We start from the raw sequence: 14,512 nt of genomic DNA, 5'->3' as shown, positions 1-14,512 counted from the left end.
TCCCTTCACACTGTCTCTCCCTCCCAGAGCTCTATGATCCGTGGCTTCAACCATCAAGTACATGTGGTAATTCTCAAGCCCCAGTCACCTAATTTCAACTGCTTATGGGACACTTCTACCTAGATATAATATGACCTGAAAATCTACATACATAAAAATTCATTTCCACTACAAATGGGTTACCTCTTTCTTCCTTATTTCTATCAAGGGAACAACTTTTTAGTTACACAGTCATAAAAGCTCAGAGTAATCACTGACCTATCTCTCTCCACTTATCCTACAGCCATGCCTTGCTCCCCCTTCCCCTGGAATTCCTTTGGTCAGCTGTGTAAGATGCTTAATGGATTCTTCAATAACTGAGATATAATCTCTGCTCCTTATCATTTTACAGTATAGTGGGGCAGACGTTCATTGTCATAAAATATGACAGAATCATAAAGATAGGAAAGATTAATTGGGGGAGTAAAGGAGACTAGGAAGGAATTTTCATGAAAGAGTAGGCCTCTGGGCTGAATCATGAAGGTGTAATGATCACTGGAAGCGAGTAAAGCCTTTTTGTGTTAGTTGGATCCTCTAGGTAGCAGATTTTAAGACAGAGTTAGGAGCACAAGTGGTTTATTGGGTCGGTATTATCCATTAAAGATAAAAAGGAGAGAGGAGGATTGGGCAGGGAGAGCCCAGACCATGATGAAGATAGGACAAAATCTTGACCAACCCAATGAGGAACTCTGGAGCAAAGATTACTCACTAGAAGAGTCTCACAATGGGCAGAAATAACCAGGCCATGGTACCCCCACTGTGCTCAGTCACTGGCTGGGGGCTGCCCAGGAAGAGAACGGCCTTAGCTTAAAGCTGAGGGAGATCCTGAAAGCACTGGAGTTGCAGGATGTCACCTAACTTCGCTGCTTGCAGCTAACTGGCGAGTTCTTTTTTGAAGGGACACCTGAGTGGCAATCTCCACTTTCCTTACACCTTTCCTTTGTATGCTCTTTGGACAGGTTTGGAGAAAATACTTTCTGAGGTCATACCTCATTTGGGTGCTTCCGGTGGAATTCCTTTATTTGTTTGAGTCTATTATAGAATTCAGCAAATTCATTGGGTCCTGAAATGGCATTGAGCTCCTCCTTTCGTAACCTGCAATTTCAGAAAAAATCCAGAGAACACGGAACACAAACTCAGTCCTTTAACCATGGCTCCTCAAAAGCAATAATTCCTGGATTGGCTGTGACTGTCACTTACCCATCCTTATCATCATACAAATCCCTCAGGTTCCCACTGACTTCCATATACCTCTGAAAGGCAAACACAAACCCATCAGGATGAAGCAATCTGTACAACTTAGACCCAAGCAACCAACAAAGGCTCTCTTGTCAAAGCCCAGGGAAAGCTCAAGAGATATGGTGTTAAAAGTTCCTGTTCTTTCTGGTACCTTTAACAGACAGCACTGGTTCCTAGTTACTTTTTAAAACAGGTCATTTTGAAGATTAAGTGATGTGATTTTAGGGGTGGCAGAAAGTTCCTATATTTAACTCTCCCTAGAAGAGTCATAAAAGAGAGCCATTGTCACCCTTTGGTAAACAGCAGTTCCCACCTAAGACACTCAAAGATAAAAGGATGGTCCAAGATGATTTTCACTATTTCAAAAGGCTTGACTGAGGAGTGCACAGACTAAATAAAACATCACACAGTTTCTTTTGAATTCGAACTCAGGATGGTACGAGTACGTAGTCCCTTCTCCAAAACTTTTGGGACCAGATTTGTTTCAGAATTTGGAATTTTTAAGTTCAGGAAGGTACTGCATGCAATATCCCTAGCGGAATCTGGAACACATGTTGATAGTTCTGCAGTGAAACTTACGCATTATTTATTAAATGTGATAAAGACCATAAAAAGCCTCCCATCTGTTCAGGTCAAGTCAGATTTTTGCCATCAAACAATTACCAGAACAAACAAATAAAAAACCTTTTGTTTTCAGAGTATTTCGGATTTGGGAATTTAGATAAGGGATTAGGGGCTTGTAATATTGATTATCTCTTCCAAATTAGAAACTCTGATTAGGTCTTTTATTCTTTTCTAAACAGATTTCAAACATGCAAAAGTAGAGAGCATGGTATAACGAACCTCCATTTACCTACCGCTTAGCTTTAACATAAAAATGTATCAGTATTTTGATCTTAACTACTTTTCTAAAAGTAAGAAATTGAACTATTACTAGGAAAATGCAGTGTGGTAGGCAAAAAATACTTCAAATGCTTCAATACAGTGTTCTGGGAGGAAAACAGTAATACACAGCATTCTTTTTTGGGGAGAAGGGAGAGTACCTTCTAAGCTTGAATGGTTGACTCCTGGTAACTACTCATTGCACATCCATAGAATACAGAATGCTCTAAGGGGCATCCTTCCGAGTAATTAAGAATGAATGAGAGTTCCCCGTTCACAGAAGCGAGCAAGGGTGGTTAAGCACCCTTTGGCAGGCATACAAACCCTCGACTGGCCAACCCGGTTACCTTTGTCCAGGGCTCCAGGTGACCCCCCCGCCCCCTTCTTCCAGCCCATCGCGGCCCAAAGAGAAGTGGACAGCGGGGCACTCACATCTTGCATGGCCCGTGTGCGGTGGTCAGAATTGATCTGGTCCCGGAGCTGAAGAAAGGCAAACGGTGACACAAGACACCGTTAGTCGGAGTTCTGGAGTTGGGAAGGCCGCCCAAGGGCGGAGCTTATCCGCTCAGGTCTTAGCAGCCTAAGCAGAGAAGCCTCTGGGCGCTGGGCCCGGGGGAAGGTTACCTAGGCCGGAGCTCGGGTAGGGAGCCCCGGGAAGGGGCGGGCGCGGGGCAGGTCTGAGGACCGAAGAAAACTCTCAGAGGTTGAACCCGGGCATGGGGCCCAGCCTCAGGGGTAGCCCCTGCCCAGGCCCCACTCACCGTGGACTTCTTAGTGAGCATCTCTTTAGCCATGACGTCCATGAGCCGTTCCTTCTCCTCGTGATAGCGCCGCTGCTGCTCCAGAATTGTCTCCATCTTCCCTCCTCCGCCGCCGCCGCCGCCTCAAATCAAGCTAGAACACCGACACGGCCGGAAACAACTCCTGCTGCCTTGCGCGCCCGCGTCCCTAAGAGGCGCGTCCGGCGTCACCTAAGTTCCGCGGCTGCCGGAAGTTCCTCGGGGACTCGAGGAAAAGTGAGCACCGCAGGAGACCCAGTCAGTGCTATGGAGACGGCTGCAGTGCCCCTGCTGGCCGGGGGTGTGTGGCGCGATGCCGAACGATTTGCAGGTGCCTCTAGGGGGCATACAGAAATCCACCAGCCTGGCAGTAAGGACTCTGACCTGGCTTCCCGGGGCTTCCCCGGCCGCGTGGCCGGGCGGGTAGGGACCTGGACTGAGTAGTTGAGGAGCATGGATGGGAGCTGGGGAACCGGAACTTGTGTCTCCGGCTCTCAGTGTGACCTGTGACAACGTTTTTTCCTTCTCGGGACATCGGTGTCCTCGTCAGTAAAATGGGGGTGATAGCGGGTTTCTTTTCTTTTCTTCTCTCCCTCCCTCCCTCCCTCCCTCTTTCTTTCTTTCTTTCTTTCTTTTTAATTTTTATTTATTTATTTTTGTCTGTGTTGGGTCTTCGTTTCTGTGCGAGGACTTTCTCTAGTTGTGGCGAGTGGGGGCCACTCTTCATCGCGGTGCGCGGGCCTCTCACTGTCGCGACCTCTCTTGTTGCGGAGCACAGGCTCCAGACGCGCAGGCTCAGTAGTTGTGGCTCACGGGCCTAGTCGCTCCGTGGCCTGTGGGATCTTCCCAGACCAGGGCTCGAACCCGTGTCCCCTGAATTGGCAGGCAGATTCTCAACCACTGCGCCACCAGGGAAGCCCCTCTTTTTCTTTTTTGATACATGGAAACAACCTAATTGTCTATCAGCAGGGGACTGGTTAAATAAAATATGGTACATTCAAGCAGTAAAATGCTATACAGCTATAAAAAAAAAATGAAGCTAGTCTATATGTCCACTTCTAGGTGGAGAAATGAAAACGTATGTCCATGTATTCAGACGTTCATAGCAGCGTTATTCATTATCAAGAAAAACAGGACGTAACCCCCAAAAGCCATTAACTGGTAAATGTACAAACCAAATGTGGTGTATCCATACGATGGAATGTTATTCAGCAATAAAGGAATGTTACAGTATGGATGAACCATGAAAACATCATGCTAAGTGAAAGAAGCCAGACACAAAAAACGACATTAGTGTATGTCGGGATGACAAATCTACAGAGACAGAAAGTAGATGAGTGGTTGCCTGCTGCTGAAGGTGAGACCGGAAGTAACTGCAAAAGACGCAAGAAATCTTTTGGAGGTGATAGATATGTTCTAAAATTGGATTGTGGTGATAGTGGCACAAATCTATTAAATTTGCTGAAATTAATTGAACCGTACACTCAAATTGGGCGATAAAACTGTTTAAAAAATCTGTATGAACTCAGATGGAAATATGGCCACACAGAGTGAAAAAAGCTAGAGGCACAACGGTGTATATAAAAATAAATACACAAAGAGATTATTTCTGGAAGGATATCCAAGTAACAGTAAACCATTGTTGTTTATGAGGAGACAGACTGGAAGATCTGGTATGGTAGGGACATTTTTCTTTGTATATGTCCAAAGTACAGCATGAAAATTTTTTCGTAACATATACATGTATTACTTTTTCAATTTAAAAGCTTCTTCATTTAAAACTAAAAATGAAAATACATATATGCACATGCCTGCTTAACAAAAAAGAACGAGGAGGTTATAATATAACAAGGAGTTATTAGTGATTTACCTTCCCTTTTTGGAATTCTCCGATTTTTCTACAATAAGCATGAATTGCTTTTTGTTTTTTAAAGTTTGGAAAATAACAGAGATAATGACTTTTGTCCTGCCTGCTCATGGGGTGTTGTGAGGGTCATATTTATGTCTAAAAATTTAAGCAAGACCTCAACCTTAGGGAGAGGACCCCCGGACACAACTCCTCCCCAGAAGTTTTTCCTGCCCCTCTAGGAAAGAGGTAAGAAATTTCTTTTCTGGATTGCGGAGACTCAGCGCGTTTATCTTTTGGAGGGTAAGGTGGGTGGTGGGTAGAGGTTTGGGATCTACCGTATTTCATCGAATATGAGACTCTATTAAATGTTAACGCCACCATTATTTTACGGTCGACTAAGAAAGAAAGAACAAAAATTGTCAATTAAACTATGTCACACTTGATTAGACGCTGCGTCTGGGTTTCTGAGATGTTAAATCTGAAAAATGTTTATCCTGAAATCAATGACACATTGTTGTACTTGCACATCCCTTTCCTCTTTGGTGGGTGGACCACCTAAGCACCATTCACCTGATGCCTTCCTTCCCCGAAAACCTTCTCCTTTCCCATCCTTTCAAACCAGTCACCGAGTCCTGTCTTTTCCATTCCTGCTGCCACCTGTCTCATTATCTCTCACCTGAACCACTGCACTAGCCTCCAAGTCAGTCTACTCATCTTACCCCTCCAATCCATTATTCACGCTGCAGCGGAGTGATCATCTCACACCCCTGCTTAAACATTTCCACTGGCTGCTTTACCCGCAGGGTGAGGTCTGTTTAACTTGGCATTCGGCGTTTCATGACCTGGCCGCTGCCTGACGTTTTAGTCTCTTGGCACTTCCTCCGAATGAAATTACTTGCTGCTTCCCCAAAGCACACCATATGTTTTTTTCAGGCCTCCAGGCCTTTGCACTAGCTGTTTTCTATGCTTGGACTACTCTTCCTCAGCAGGTATTTATTGAACATGTAGTAAGTGCCTGAAGCTGAGAGTGGAGGGGTGAGCAAGGCAGGCGTGAGCCCAGCCCTCAGAGGCTGGTGGAAGAAAGAGACAAAAAATGTCTACATACAATCATTAATTATAAGCACACATGGTGGGCATTCGTAAAGGTTTGTAGAAAATGTCAACCACGGCTTCAGAAAGTTTAGGATTCGAATTGGGCCGGGGAGGCAGTGTGGATCTACCTATGTGACTTTGGGGAACTAACAAGTGGAGTCTCCACCTCCGTGAAATGGAAAAATGCCCGCCCCATAGGATTTCTGGGAAGATTTCTTTTGAGATACATATAATCACGCGGTTCTGCCGGACCGGAGGGCCCTTCCCCCACAGGGCGCCGAGGGTCCGCCCGCCCGGCGCGCGGGCCCCCACCCGGGAAGGCTGCTGGCGGTAAGTGAGCGCCTCAGCCTGCGCCGCAGCCAGTGCGCAAGAATCGGGCTCCGACGGTCTGGACCGCGGAGCCCAGACCGCAGGCCGCGGAGAGCGCAGGGGCAGGGGCGTCGGACGCCGGGAGAGGGGAGCAGCGCTCCGCCCCATCTCCCCATTTTGGGGGATAGCCCCCCTCGCTCATTCCCGCCCCCGCCCTTGAATCACGGGGAGGCGGGGCCATGACCCATTCATGCCGGGAATCGGATCCAGATGTTCCCGCGGCGCGTGCAGCTGCATCCTTGCCTTTTTTGGCAAAAAACGTGCGGCCGCGAGCGGATCCCGGGCCGCCTCCGCTAATCCTCGGGAAGAGGGGGAAGGGGGCTGAGGGTCTGGGCCCAGATTGGGGATCCGCACCCGGTGCTCGGCGGGGTTTGGGGAGGGATGGTAAGGGAGGGGGGCGATTTGTACTCGACGGAGAACCCAACGCCGTCGGCCCGCCCTGCTCCCGTCCGGAACCTCCCCCAAACCCCTCCCTTCCCCACTCGGAGGAAAAAGCCCTTTGCCAGCAGGGGGGAAGCCAGCTAAGCCTGAGAGGGACAGTAGCGGCCTCGGGGATCCCCTTTCTCGGGAGAGATTTCCCACCCCGCCTGGCAGCTTCCTCCTCTGCCCTGCATGGAGGAGGTCGAGGTCGGGAAGAGCCTCCGAGTCCCGTGGTGTGCGAAGGAATCTTCCCTGCCCCTCCACCCCCAGACAAACACACAGAGGCCTTCGCTTCCTCATACTGCTTTATTGCAGAATCTGAAAGGGGGGTGAGCCAAACCCACCCCTCTGTCCATCTCTGGGCAAAATGGAGCTGAAATGAAATGAAACGAGAAAACACTCGACAACAAGGGCTGGGCAAAACCCTGTACCCTAGGACCCCCTAACCAGTGAACCCCTGATGTGCTGCCCAGACAGCCCCATCCCTGGGAATAGCGGTGGGATGGGGGTGGGGAGTGTTAAGCCTGAGTATAGTCCACTTCTGAGGACTTCTCAGGCACCCATAGGAGACCTAAAGTCTTCAGGGGAGAAGTCTAGATTGAAGGGGGCTGGGGTCCCAGAGCCCTGATTTAGGGAGAGGGCTTCGTCTGGGAAGCCGGACCATAGGGGAGAGGACTGAGTTCTGGAGTTCAGGCTTGGGGAGGGGATTTGAATGATGGAGCCTCCGTAAGAGCCCAAGTTTGGGGGCCCTGGGTCAAGAAGTACCAGATTGGGGATGTTGGAGTGGGGAGGCTGAATCCTGGAGCCCAGGGGTAGCCCCAATTTGGGGAGGGGCTGGGTCCCAGAGGTGGTTTGGAAAAGGAGCCTTAGTCCTGGAGCCCTGGTTTGGGAGGGCCTGGGCCCAGGAGCCCTGGCTCAGGGCCCCGCCTGGCTGCAGCCCTGGCACAGCACTTGGTCTCCGTCCGGCACGAAGCCCTGGCCCACCAGGGAGGTGGAGCATCGGGCGCAGGAGAAGCAGCTGTGGTGCCAGTGGCGGTCTTCAAAGGACACATACTTGCCTTCACCGAGTCCTGGGGGGAGGCTGGAGGTTAGCTCTGCGATCTGGAGGGCGGTCCTGTCCCTCGGCCTCACCCAGTACCAGGTCCCATTCCCTTGCCTACACTCTACCCACTCTGTCCTTTGACCCTTTGTCCCACCTGTGATGGGGCGCTTGCAGCTGCTGCACTTGGGTGCAAAGAGTTCTCCAAAACAGGCCACACAGTAGGGATCGTCATCTCGGGAGGTGAACTGCTGCCCTGCCAGGGGCGTCTGGCAGCCGGTGCAGACCAGGCATTCCCGATGCCAGGGCTGGTCACGGTATGTCACGCCACCCTGCGTCAGTGTCTGTGGGGTGGCGTCTGTCAGCAGGGGGAGTGGGGATTCCTACCCCACGACAGAGCCTTGCTCACCCCACCCCTGTGTGCCGTGGAGCTCGGCACCCCCGCGCCGCCGGCCCAGCCCCCACCTTGCTGCAGCGGGCGCAGCGAGGAGCAAACTTGTTCTCATAGCAGGGCACGCAGTAGTGAGCACCCTTGTCGGGCACAAAGGAACGGGAGCCCAGCGGCTGCTCACAGCTGCTGCACAGGAAGCAGTGCTCATGCCACGTCTGGCCTCCGTACTCCAGCTTCCGGGATCCTGTGGGCAACAGGGGTCCCACTCAGAGGCTGGGTCCCGAGCTCCTGAGTGCCACCCTCTGCCGCCCCCCCGAGGAGGGTCCCCGCTGCTCCCACAGCCTACAGGGTGGTGTCCATGCATTTGCAGCAGGATCCCGCCCCGCATATGCTGCACATGCTAACCACCTCCCCCCAACACTGGATATGCTGGCTAAGCACGTGCTAGGCCCCCATGAACTAGACCTGAGGGGTTGGCATAGGTGAAGTCCCCACGTGTACCAGAATATGACGATCTCAGCGTACGCCGGGCCTCCAGGTCACAGGCACGACGACTCAGTATATGCTAAGCGCTTATATACCAGATGTGATAGTGTGAGCACACACACAAAGGCCCCATATACGAGGCAAGCAAGTCCCCGCCCACACACAGTTCTGCCCCGGACGTGATAGATTCAGAACATAATAAGCCCCGGCATATCCGAATCATGCCAATATCCACGTGTTCTAAATCCTCACATTCTATTAGCCATGCAGGTTGCCATACGTGTTAAGCCCTTTATTTATAGGTCTTTGCACACACCAAGCCCCAATGCAACAAACACTGACAGTCTCAGCACACTCGTAGCTCCTATGTGTGCCAAACATGCTAAGCCCCCAGGTGTGTATCATGCGTGTCAGTCCCTGTGCGTGCTAAGCTCCCAGGAGCAAATAAGCACGACAGATCCTGCACACAGTAAATTTCCAGGAACGTGCTGCGTGTGCAGGTCTTTACCAAGCCTCCATGTTGTATCAGACAGGCATGCCAGTCCCTTACAAGCACCCTACACAGATGCCAGGCATGCCAGTCCCACGCACAACGAGCCCCTGGGAGCCCCCGGGAACATACCGGGCATGACAGTCTCCCCGCAGGCGGAGCACTGTGAGGAGAAGGCACTGCAGTAGCAGTCGTTACAGAGCAGCTCGCTGTCCTGGCAGGTGAAGGGCTCGTCGGCCAGGGAGCGCTGGCAGCGGCAGCAGCGGAAGCAACCCTCATGGAAGTGGCGGTCTTCGTAGAACAGCTCCTGTGTGGAGCACAGCAGGGGCACTGGCACCTTTGCCCCCTCCTGCCAGCCTCCACCCACTCCCTGCCCTGTGTGGTCCAGTCCTTACCCTCGAGTCGTGCCCGATAAGCTGCTGGCACTCGGCGCACGTGTTGGCGAAGGTGTTGTCATAGCAGGGCACACAGTAGGGTCCGTTGTCTGTCTGGATGTATTTGCGCCCGTACAGGGACTCGCTGCATTTTGCACAGTCAAAGGCCTCGCTCATGATGGCTGTGAGTGAGCCCTGTTAGGGACACAAGGTGGGGCAGGGGTCACCCAGAGGGGCTGTGGCTTAGCCCATTGCATTTAAAAAAGAGCAAGAACTAGGCATAGGAAATGCCAGGTCAGAGCAGGTGGTGATGGGGAATGGGTGTTTCTGGGAACACAAAGAGTCCTGCATGTTTATTTCTGTATTTAACGTTGGGGATGAGAGGGGGTCAGGAAAAAACCAGGAAGCAGAAGTTCTTTTCTTATCTTGGCCCTGGCAGAACTGGGGGGAGGGGGCTTTTCCTGGGTCAGTGACTCATTTCCTGCCCCTGCATTTAGCCTGAGTTTAGCTTCCACTGTCCCTACTGTCCCCAAGGGGGTAAGAGCAAGGACACGGAGCCACCCCACCCTATCCCATATGAACAGCGCTCTCACCCTCTCCTGACTCCCAGGAAGGGACCCTAGGGGTATACCCAGAGCTCTGGAGTGGGGAGCTTAGGGATGAGAATGGGGCTGTTCGCACCCCACCCCCCAAACCCCAACCAGGAAACAGCTGAATGTAAGAAGGATGCTGGGCCAGTGAATGGTGGAGGTGGAGGAGGCTGATGGGAGAAATCACATTGGGCCTCCCCTCCCAGGAGAATCCAGCAACAAGGACTTCAGAGGCTCAGCCTAGGTTTAAGCAGGAAGGAAATCCTGTAAGCTGGACACAGTCAAGCTTCCCCAGCTGGACCCTCTGCCCTCACCCCCTCCACCTCCCGCTGGGTCTCTGGTCACACCAGCCTGGGCAGCCTTGGCCTGCAACATCTGCAGCAGCTGTGGCAGCACAGATGGCCAGATGTCAGATTTTGCCAGCAACAGGGGAAGAAAAAAGGGAAATGAGATGCTTGGGGACGGAGAGGGGAACTGGACATTATGCAGTGTGCCTCCTGCTGTCTCCTGCCGGTCATCACTCCTGGCAGTGACTGGCAAAGCCCCAGAATCTTTCCAACCCCTGGGTCATTATTTCCCTCTCCCTGCCTCTGGGAGAGACAGCCTCTCCCCAGCTTTTTTAAGGGTTTGGGGCTGGGGGAGTGAAGGGCGAGAGAGTGGGAGCCACTGAAGACATTTCCTCTCCAATCAGGCCCCCCTACGGTGGAGAGTCAGGCAAGGGGGAGCCCTGAGTGCTGTTGCTGCAGACACCCAGCCCCCCACCAAACCTCAGACACTTTCCATTTTCTCAGGAACAAAGCATGTTTGTGGGATGAGGTCATCCACACAGCTGCCTCTGCAGCAGGAGCTTGGGGAGTAGGGAGGGTTAGGAAGTGGGGTTCCCAGTCCCTTCTGCTGCCCCTGATTCCAGTCTCTAGCCCCAAATTCAGAGCTCCCCACCCCCAGTCTCCTCCATCATGAAGCCTGCTCTCTGAGGACTGGGATCCCGGGGTGGGTGGAGAGGAACCACTTGGACCCTAGGAAGGGGATGTTCTCACAGCTGCAGATGAGCCCCAGGAGTACAAAGGAACCCACCAAAACACTCCTCTACATTAGACCCCAGTAACTGGCAGTCCCCAGAGCCCGGCCTGGCTCAAGCTGAAGAAAAAGCCCTCCTTTTCTCAGTCACCCCCCGCAGGAAATTCTAGCCAACAAGCATGGCTCTGGTTTGGAGTTCAGACTCCAGGCGCCAGCAGACGCCCCAAGCCTAGGGGGCCTGGTTCTTCTGAAGGGGTGGCTCACGAACCCACAGCTGCCCTTCTGTACAGTGGGAGGACACTCAGTTCATACCCCAGGCCAGGGCATGAGGTCGCCAGGAGCTGGGGTCTTCAGAGCCGGGACTTCTGGGCTGGGGGCTATGTTGGAGGGTGGAGGGTATCCCTCCACCTCAGTCCACTCCCCGCCATTCAGGCCTGGGTTTCCTCTGGCCCAACATCTGAGGGTTGCCTGGGCTGTGAGCCACTGGGCAGCGGGGGCCACACAGGTGGAGTGTGGCCATGCATCCGTCCACGAGTGCCCTGGGCCCTTCCTTCCTTCCTGGCTTGGCCCCCAACAGCTCCGTCACCTTCCCAGGTCCAAACTAGCCCTAGGTCTGCCCACTGGGAGGCAGTCACCACTCTGAGACAGGGGCACCCCAAATAGGGTATGGGCGTGGCTTCTGTTTCTTTCCCAGAATCCCCTCGTCTGTCCAGCTGGGCTCTGGTGAGGACAGAGTGAAGGGCAGTATCAAGGCCCACCTGTCTCTGCCCTTTGTCTGCCCCTCCCCCCACTTTCCCTGGCAGGACTGGGGGACTAAAGGGAGCCAGGCCTGTATTCCTTCACGGCTGGTAGGGGGGTCGGGGGGAGAGCGCTCAGCCTGCCAGATGGCTCTCAGCCGCTGCCCCCAACACACACACCCACCTACACCTGACCCAGACACACACATCGGACCCCTCCCCGTGAACCTCCTGCAGCTCAAAATGGCTGGATAAATGGCCGTGGCATGTGCTGTGTAGAGGCTTGAGCTGTGAAATATAAACCTGGGTGATCTTGGGCAAGTCACTTAAGCTCCCTGAGCCTGCTTCCCCATCTAATACTACCTCCTACCTCCTAGGGTTGTTGCCAGGCTTAAATGTGATGATACTTGGAAAGCACCTGGGAGATACTAAGTAGTCAGTAAATGGTAGCTCTTAGTGTTTTATTATTAGCCCCTCACTCATACGGGGGTCAGTCAACAGTTTCTCAGCCAGGCCTGGGTTGGGGGACTCGCCTGGGACTTGACCTTGACATTCTCAGCGGGGGCCCAGGGAGAGAACAAAAAGGGAACCCCCTAGTTCTGCTGGGGGAGCTGAAGAGGCCCAGGCCGTGGGGCTCACTGAGACCAGTGGGGCCAGTCTGACTCCAGTGAGCATAACTCTGAAACCCCCAACACAGGTACACAGGTGTACACACCTGCATGCTGCTTTGCCTCTCACAAAGCGCATTCCCACCCACCCACCATCTATCAGATCGCACAAAGGGCAGGCAGGATAGGGTATCATCCTCATTTTACAGCTGAGCACAGAGGCCAGGGACAGGGCAGGGGCATGCCCAAAGTCACTCAGGTATCAGAGAGCCCAGGTCCCCTGCCTCCCAGCCTGGAGTCCTTTCCCGTTTCCCTAGAAATGGTGGTGGACGGGGTGGTCAGCGTTTAAGAGCAGGGGGACAGGAGATGCTGGATGATATCACTAGTACAAGAGCCTGGCTCTTCTCCCCAGCTGCCAGCCCTGTGACTGGAAGACACCCAGAAGTGTTTCCAAGTACCCATGCCAACCGCTCAACCCCTTCGCCCCCCTCCACCCCCCACTGTCCAGGAGGACCCTGGCCAGGTCCCACAGCTGTGACTCAGGATCAGAAGAGACCCCTCCCCCAGCTTCCAGGAGTTGACAGGGGACTTGAGGGGAGAAATCAACTCCCCCCACCCTCACCCCTGCTACTAGGCATCCACCCCAAACTCTCCACTCTCTTCCCCGCCCCCGCCTTGGGGCCTGGGAGTCAGAGCGGTTTGGGAGAAGGGGGTGGGAAGCAGGATCCAGCAGCTGCTCTGGGGACAGAAGAGGAACAGTTCATTCACCCCGGGTCCCCCAGGGCTGAAGCAGCGCGTCCAAGATTTGAGTTTAAAAATAAGTTGGGGCTGTCTCAGAGAGTGTGTAGAGCTCCTTCGAGTCTTACTGTCTCATGTCTCAGGTCCTCTGCCTCATGGGGGCTCAGATGGCCCAGTGTTTCTGTTTCCCCACATCCTCCCTTCCCAATCTTTCAGGCCTGAGTCCCGCGGGGTCTGTCTTGAAAACTGTCACTGCCCCTCCATGACATCTGTCTCTTGGCGTCTAGCTCTGCTCCACTCAGCACGTCTGTGTCTGTACACTTCAGCAGCTGTCTGTATGTTTCCGTGTCTCTGTGTCTCTGACTGGCTATCTCCCCATGGCAGCCTCTGTGGATTTCTACCACTGTCTGCCCAAGTCCTGGCATCTCAAGGGTCTCTAAAGGGTGGAATGTCTTGGTCCCTACCCACCGCCCTTCTCTATCTCTTAGCATCTCTGTATGCCTGAGCGTGTCTGTCTCCAGCCTCTGGATGTCTTCCTAGGCCTCTCAGAGGCTGGTTTACCACAAGGCTAATGAAGCTTAAGCTTCGGGGCCCCTCATTTGCCCAGAACCCTCCAAGACCCTGGAAAGGGCTGACAACACGTCTGGGGTCACTGCATGCTTTTTCCTAAAATGCTCCGCTCCACAAAACCTGGGTCGGACCCTATGCCTCGGGTCTGCCTCCCAGTGACTCTACGCCCAAGTCTCTGTCCTTGTTTCGGGTATCTCCGCAGCCTCCTTGTCTAAGCTCGCCGCTCCTGTCTTGTCTCGGTCTCTTGCTCCACCGGGCGTTCTGGAAGCCGGTTTCTCGAACCCTCCCGGTCTCTCTCGACTCTCGCTTTTCCATTTCAAACTTGGCCCCCTGCCCCACCTAACTGGCGTTGCAGCGCCCGGAGCGGTACGGTTCCGGGGGCGCCCCCCGGGGCTCGGCGCCCGCGCGCCACTGGCTACTAGCGTGTTCCCTGCGCCCGCGACCGGACCCAGGCGGGGGCAGGGGGCGGGGGCCGCGGCTGCCCTTCACCCCGGGCTGGCCGCCTCTCCTTTCCCGCCAGAGGGCGGGGGCCGGGAGCCGGGATGGGGAGCCGGGCTCGGCGGGGAGCTCACCTCGAGGCAGGCGGCTGGAGCGGGGCGCGGCGCTCGCGTGGGGCGGGAGAGGGGGTGGTGGTGGCGGGCAGCCGGGGCCGCGTCCCTCGGCGCCTCCTACCTGCGGGCCGGGCCGAGCGGGACCGAGCAAGCTGCCGGCGAGGCTGCCGGCGGCGCACGGACTGTGTGGGCGAGTGGGAGCGCGGCCCCAAGCCCTCCCCGAGGAAGTGAGCGCGGGGGCCCGCCCCGCCC

The 14,512-nt window shown here is 54.0% G+C and overlaps 2 protein-coding genes across 6 annotated transcripts in view; both read right to left on the bottom strand.

The window, feature by feature from the left end:
* Nucleotides 1-3,141, bottom strand: part of SF3A3 (splicing factor 3a subunit 3) — a 34,099-nt gene extending 30,958 nt beyond the window's left edge. The window contains exons 1-4 of one of the 2 annotated variants that reach the window (XM_082422108.1): nucleotides 2,922-3,141; nucleotides 2,593-2,640; nucleotides 1,240-1,292; nucleotides 1,029-1,134 (exon numbers count right to left, since the gene is read on the bottom strand). In XM_082422108.1, the coding sequence (XP_082278234.1) occupies nucleotides 1,029-1,134; nucleotides 1,240-1,292; nucleotides 2,593-2,640; nucleotides 2,922-3,017 (303 nt within the window). In that variant the 5' untranslated portion in view covers nucleotides 3,018-3,141. The remainder of the gene's footprint in view (nucleotides 1-1,028; nucleotides 1,135-1,239; nucleotides 1,293-2,592; nucleotides 2,641-2,921) is intronic. The other variant, XM_082422109.1, reaches the window with a different exon arrangement.
* A 3,820-nt stretch (nucleotides 3,142-6,961) lies between these two features.
* On the bottom strand, nucleotides 6,962-14,512 carry FHL3 (four and a half LIM domains 3). Of its 4 annotated transcripts, none has more exons than XM_082422356.1 (6): nucleotides 14,382-14,512; nucleotides 9,471-9,644; nucleotides 9,208-9,382; nucleotides 8,174-8,343; nucleotides 7,866-8,052; nucleotides 6,962-7,739 (listed from the first exon to the last, which is right to left on the bottom strand). In XM_082422356.1, the coding sequence occupies exons 2-6, from the start codon at nucleotides 9,624-9,626 to the stop codon at nucleotides 7,585-7,587; spliced, it is 843 nt and encodes a 280-aa protein (XP_082278482.1). In that variant the 5' UTR covers nucleotides 9,627-9,644; nucleotides 14,382-14,512; the 3' UTR covers nucleotides 6,962-7,584. The 4 variants fall into 4 exon arrangements, with proteins under 4 accessions (XP_082278482.1, XP_082278481.1, XP_082278480.1 ...); XM_082422355.1 differs by having other exon boundaries at nucleotides 14,282-14,478; XM_082422354.1 differs by having other exon boundaries at nucleotides 6,962-8,052; nucleotides 14,382-14,499.

Source organism: Balaenoptera physalus, assembly GCF_965194825.1.
Source record: "Balaenoptera physalus genome assembly, chromosome: 1".
NCBI lineage: Eukaryota > Metazoa > Chordata > Mammalia > Artiodactyla > Balaenopteridae > Balaenoptera > Balaenoptera physalus.
The sequence above is the reverse complement of the archived record's forward strand: the minus strand, read 5'-3'. Positions and strand labels throughout refer to the sequence as shown.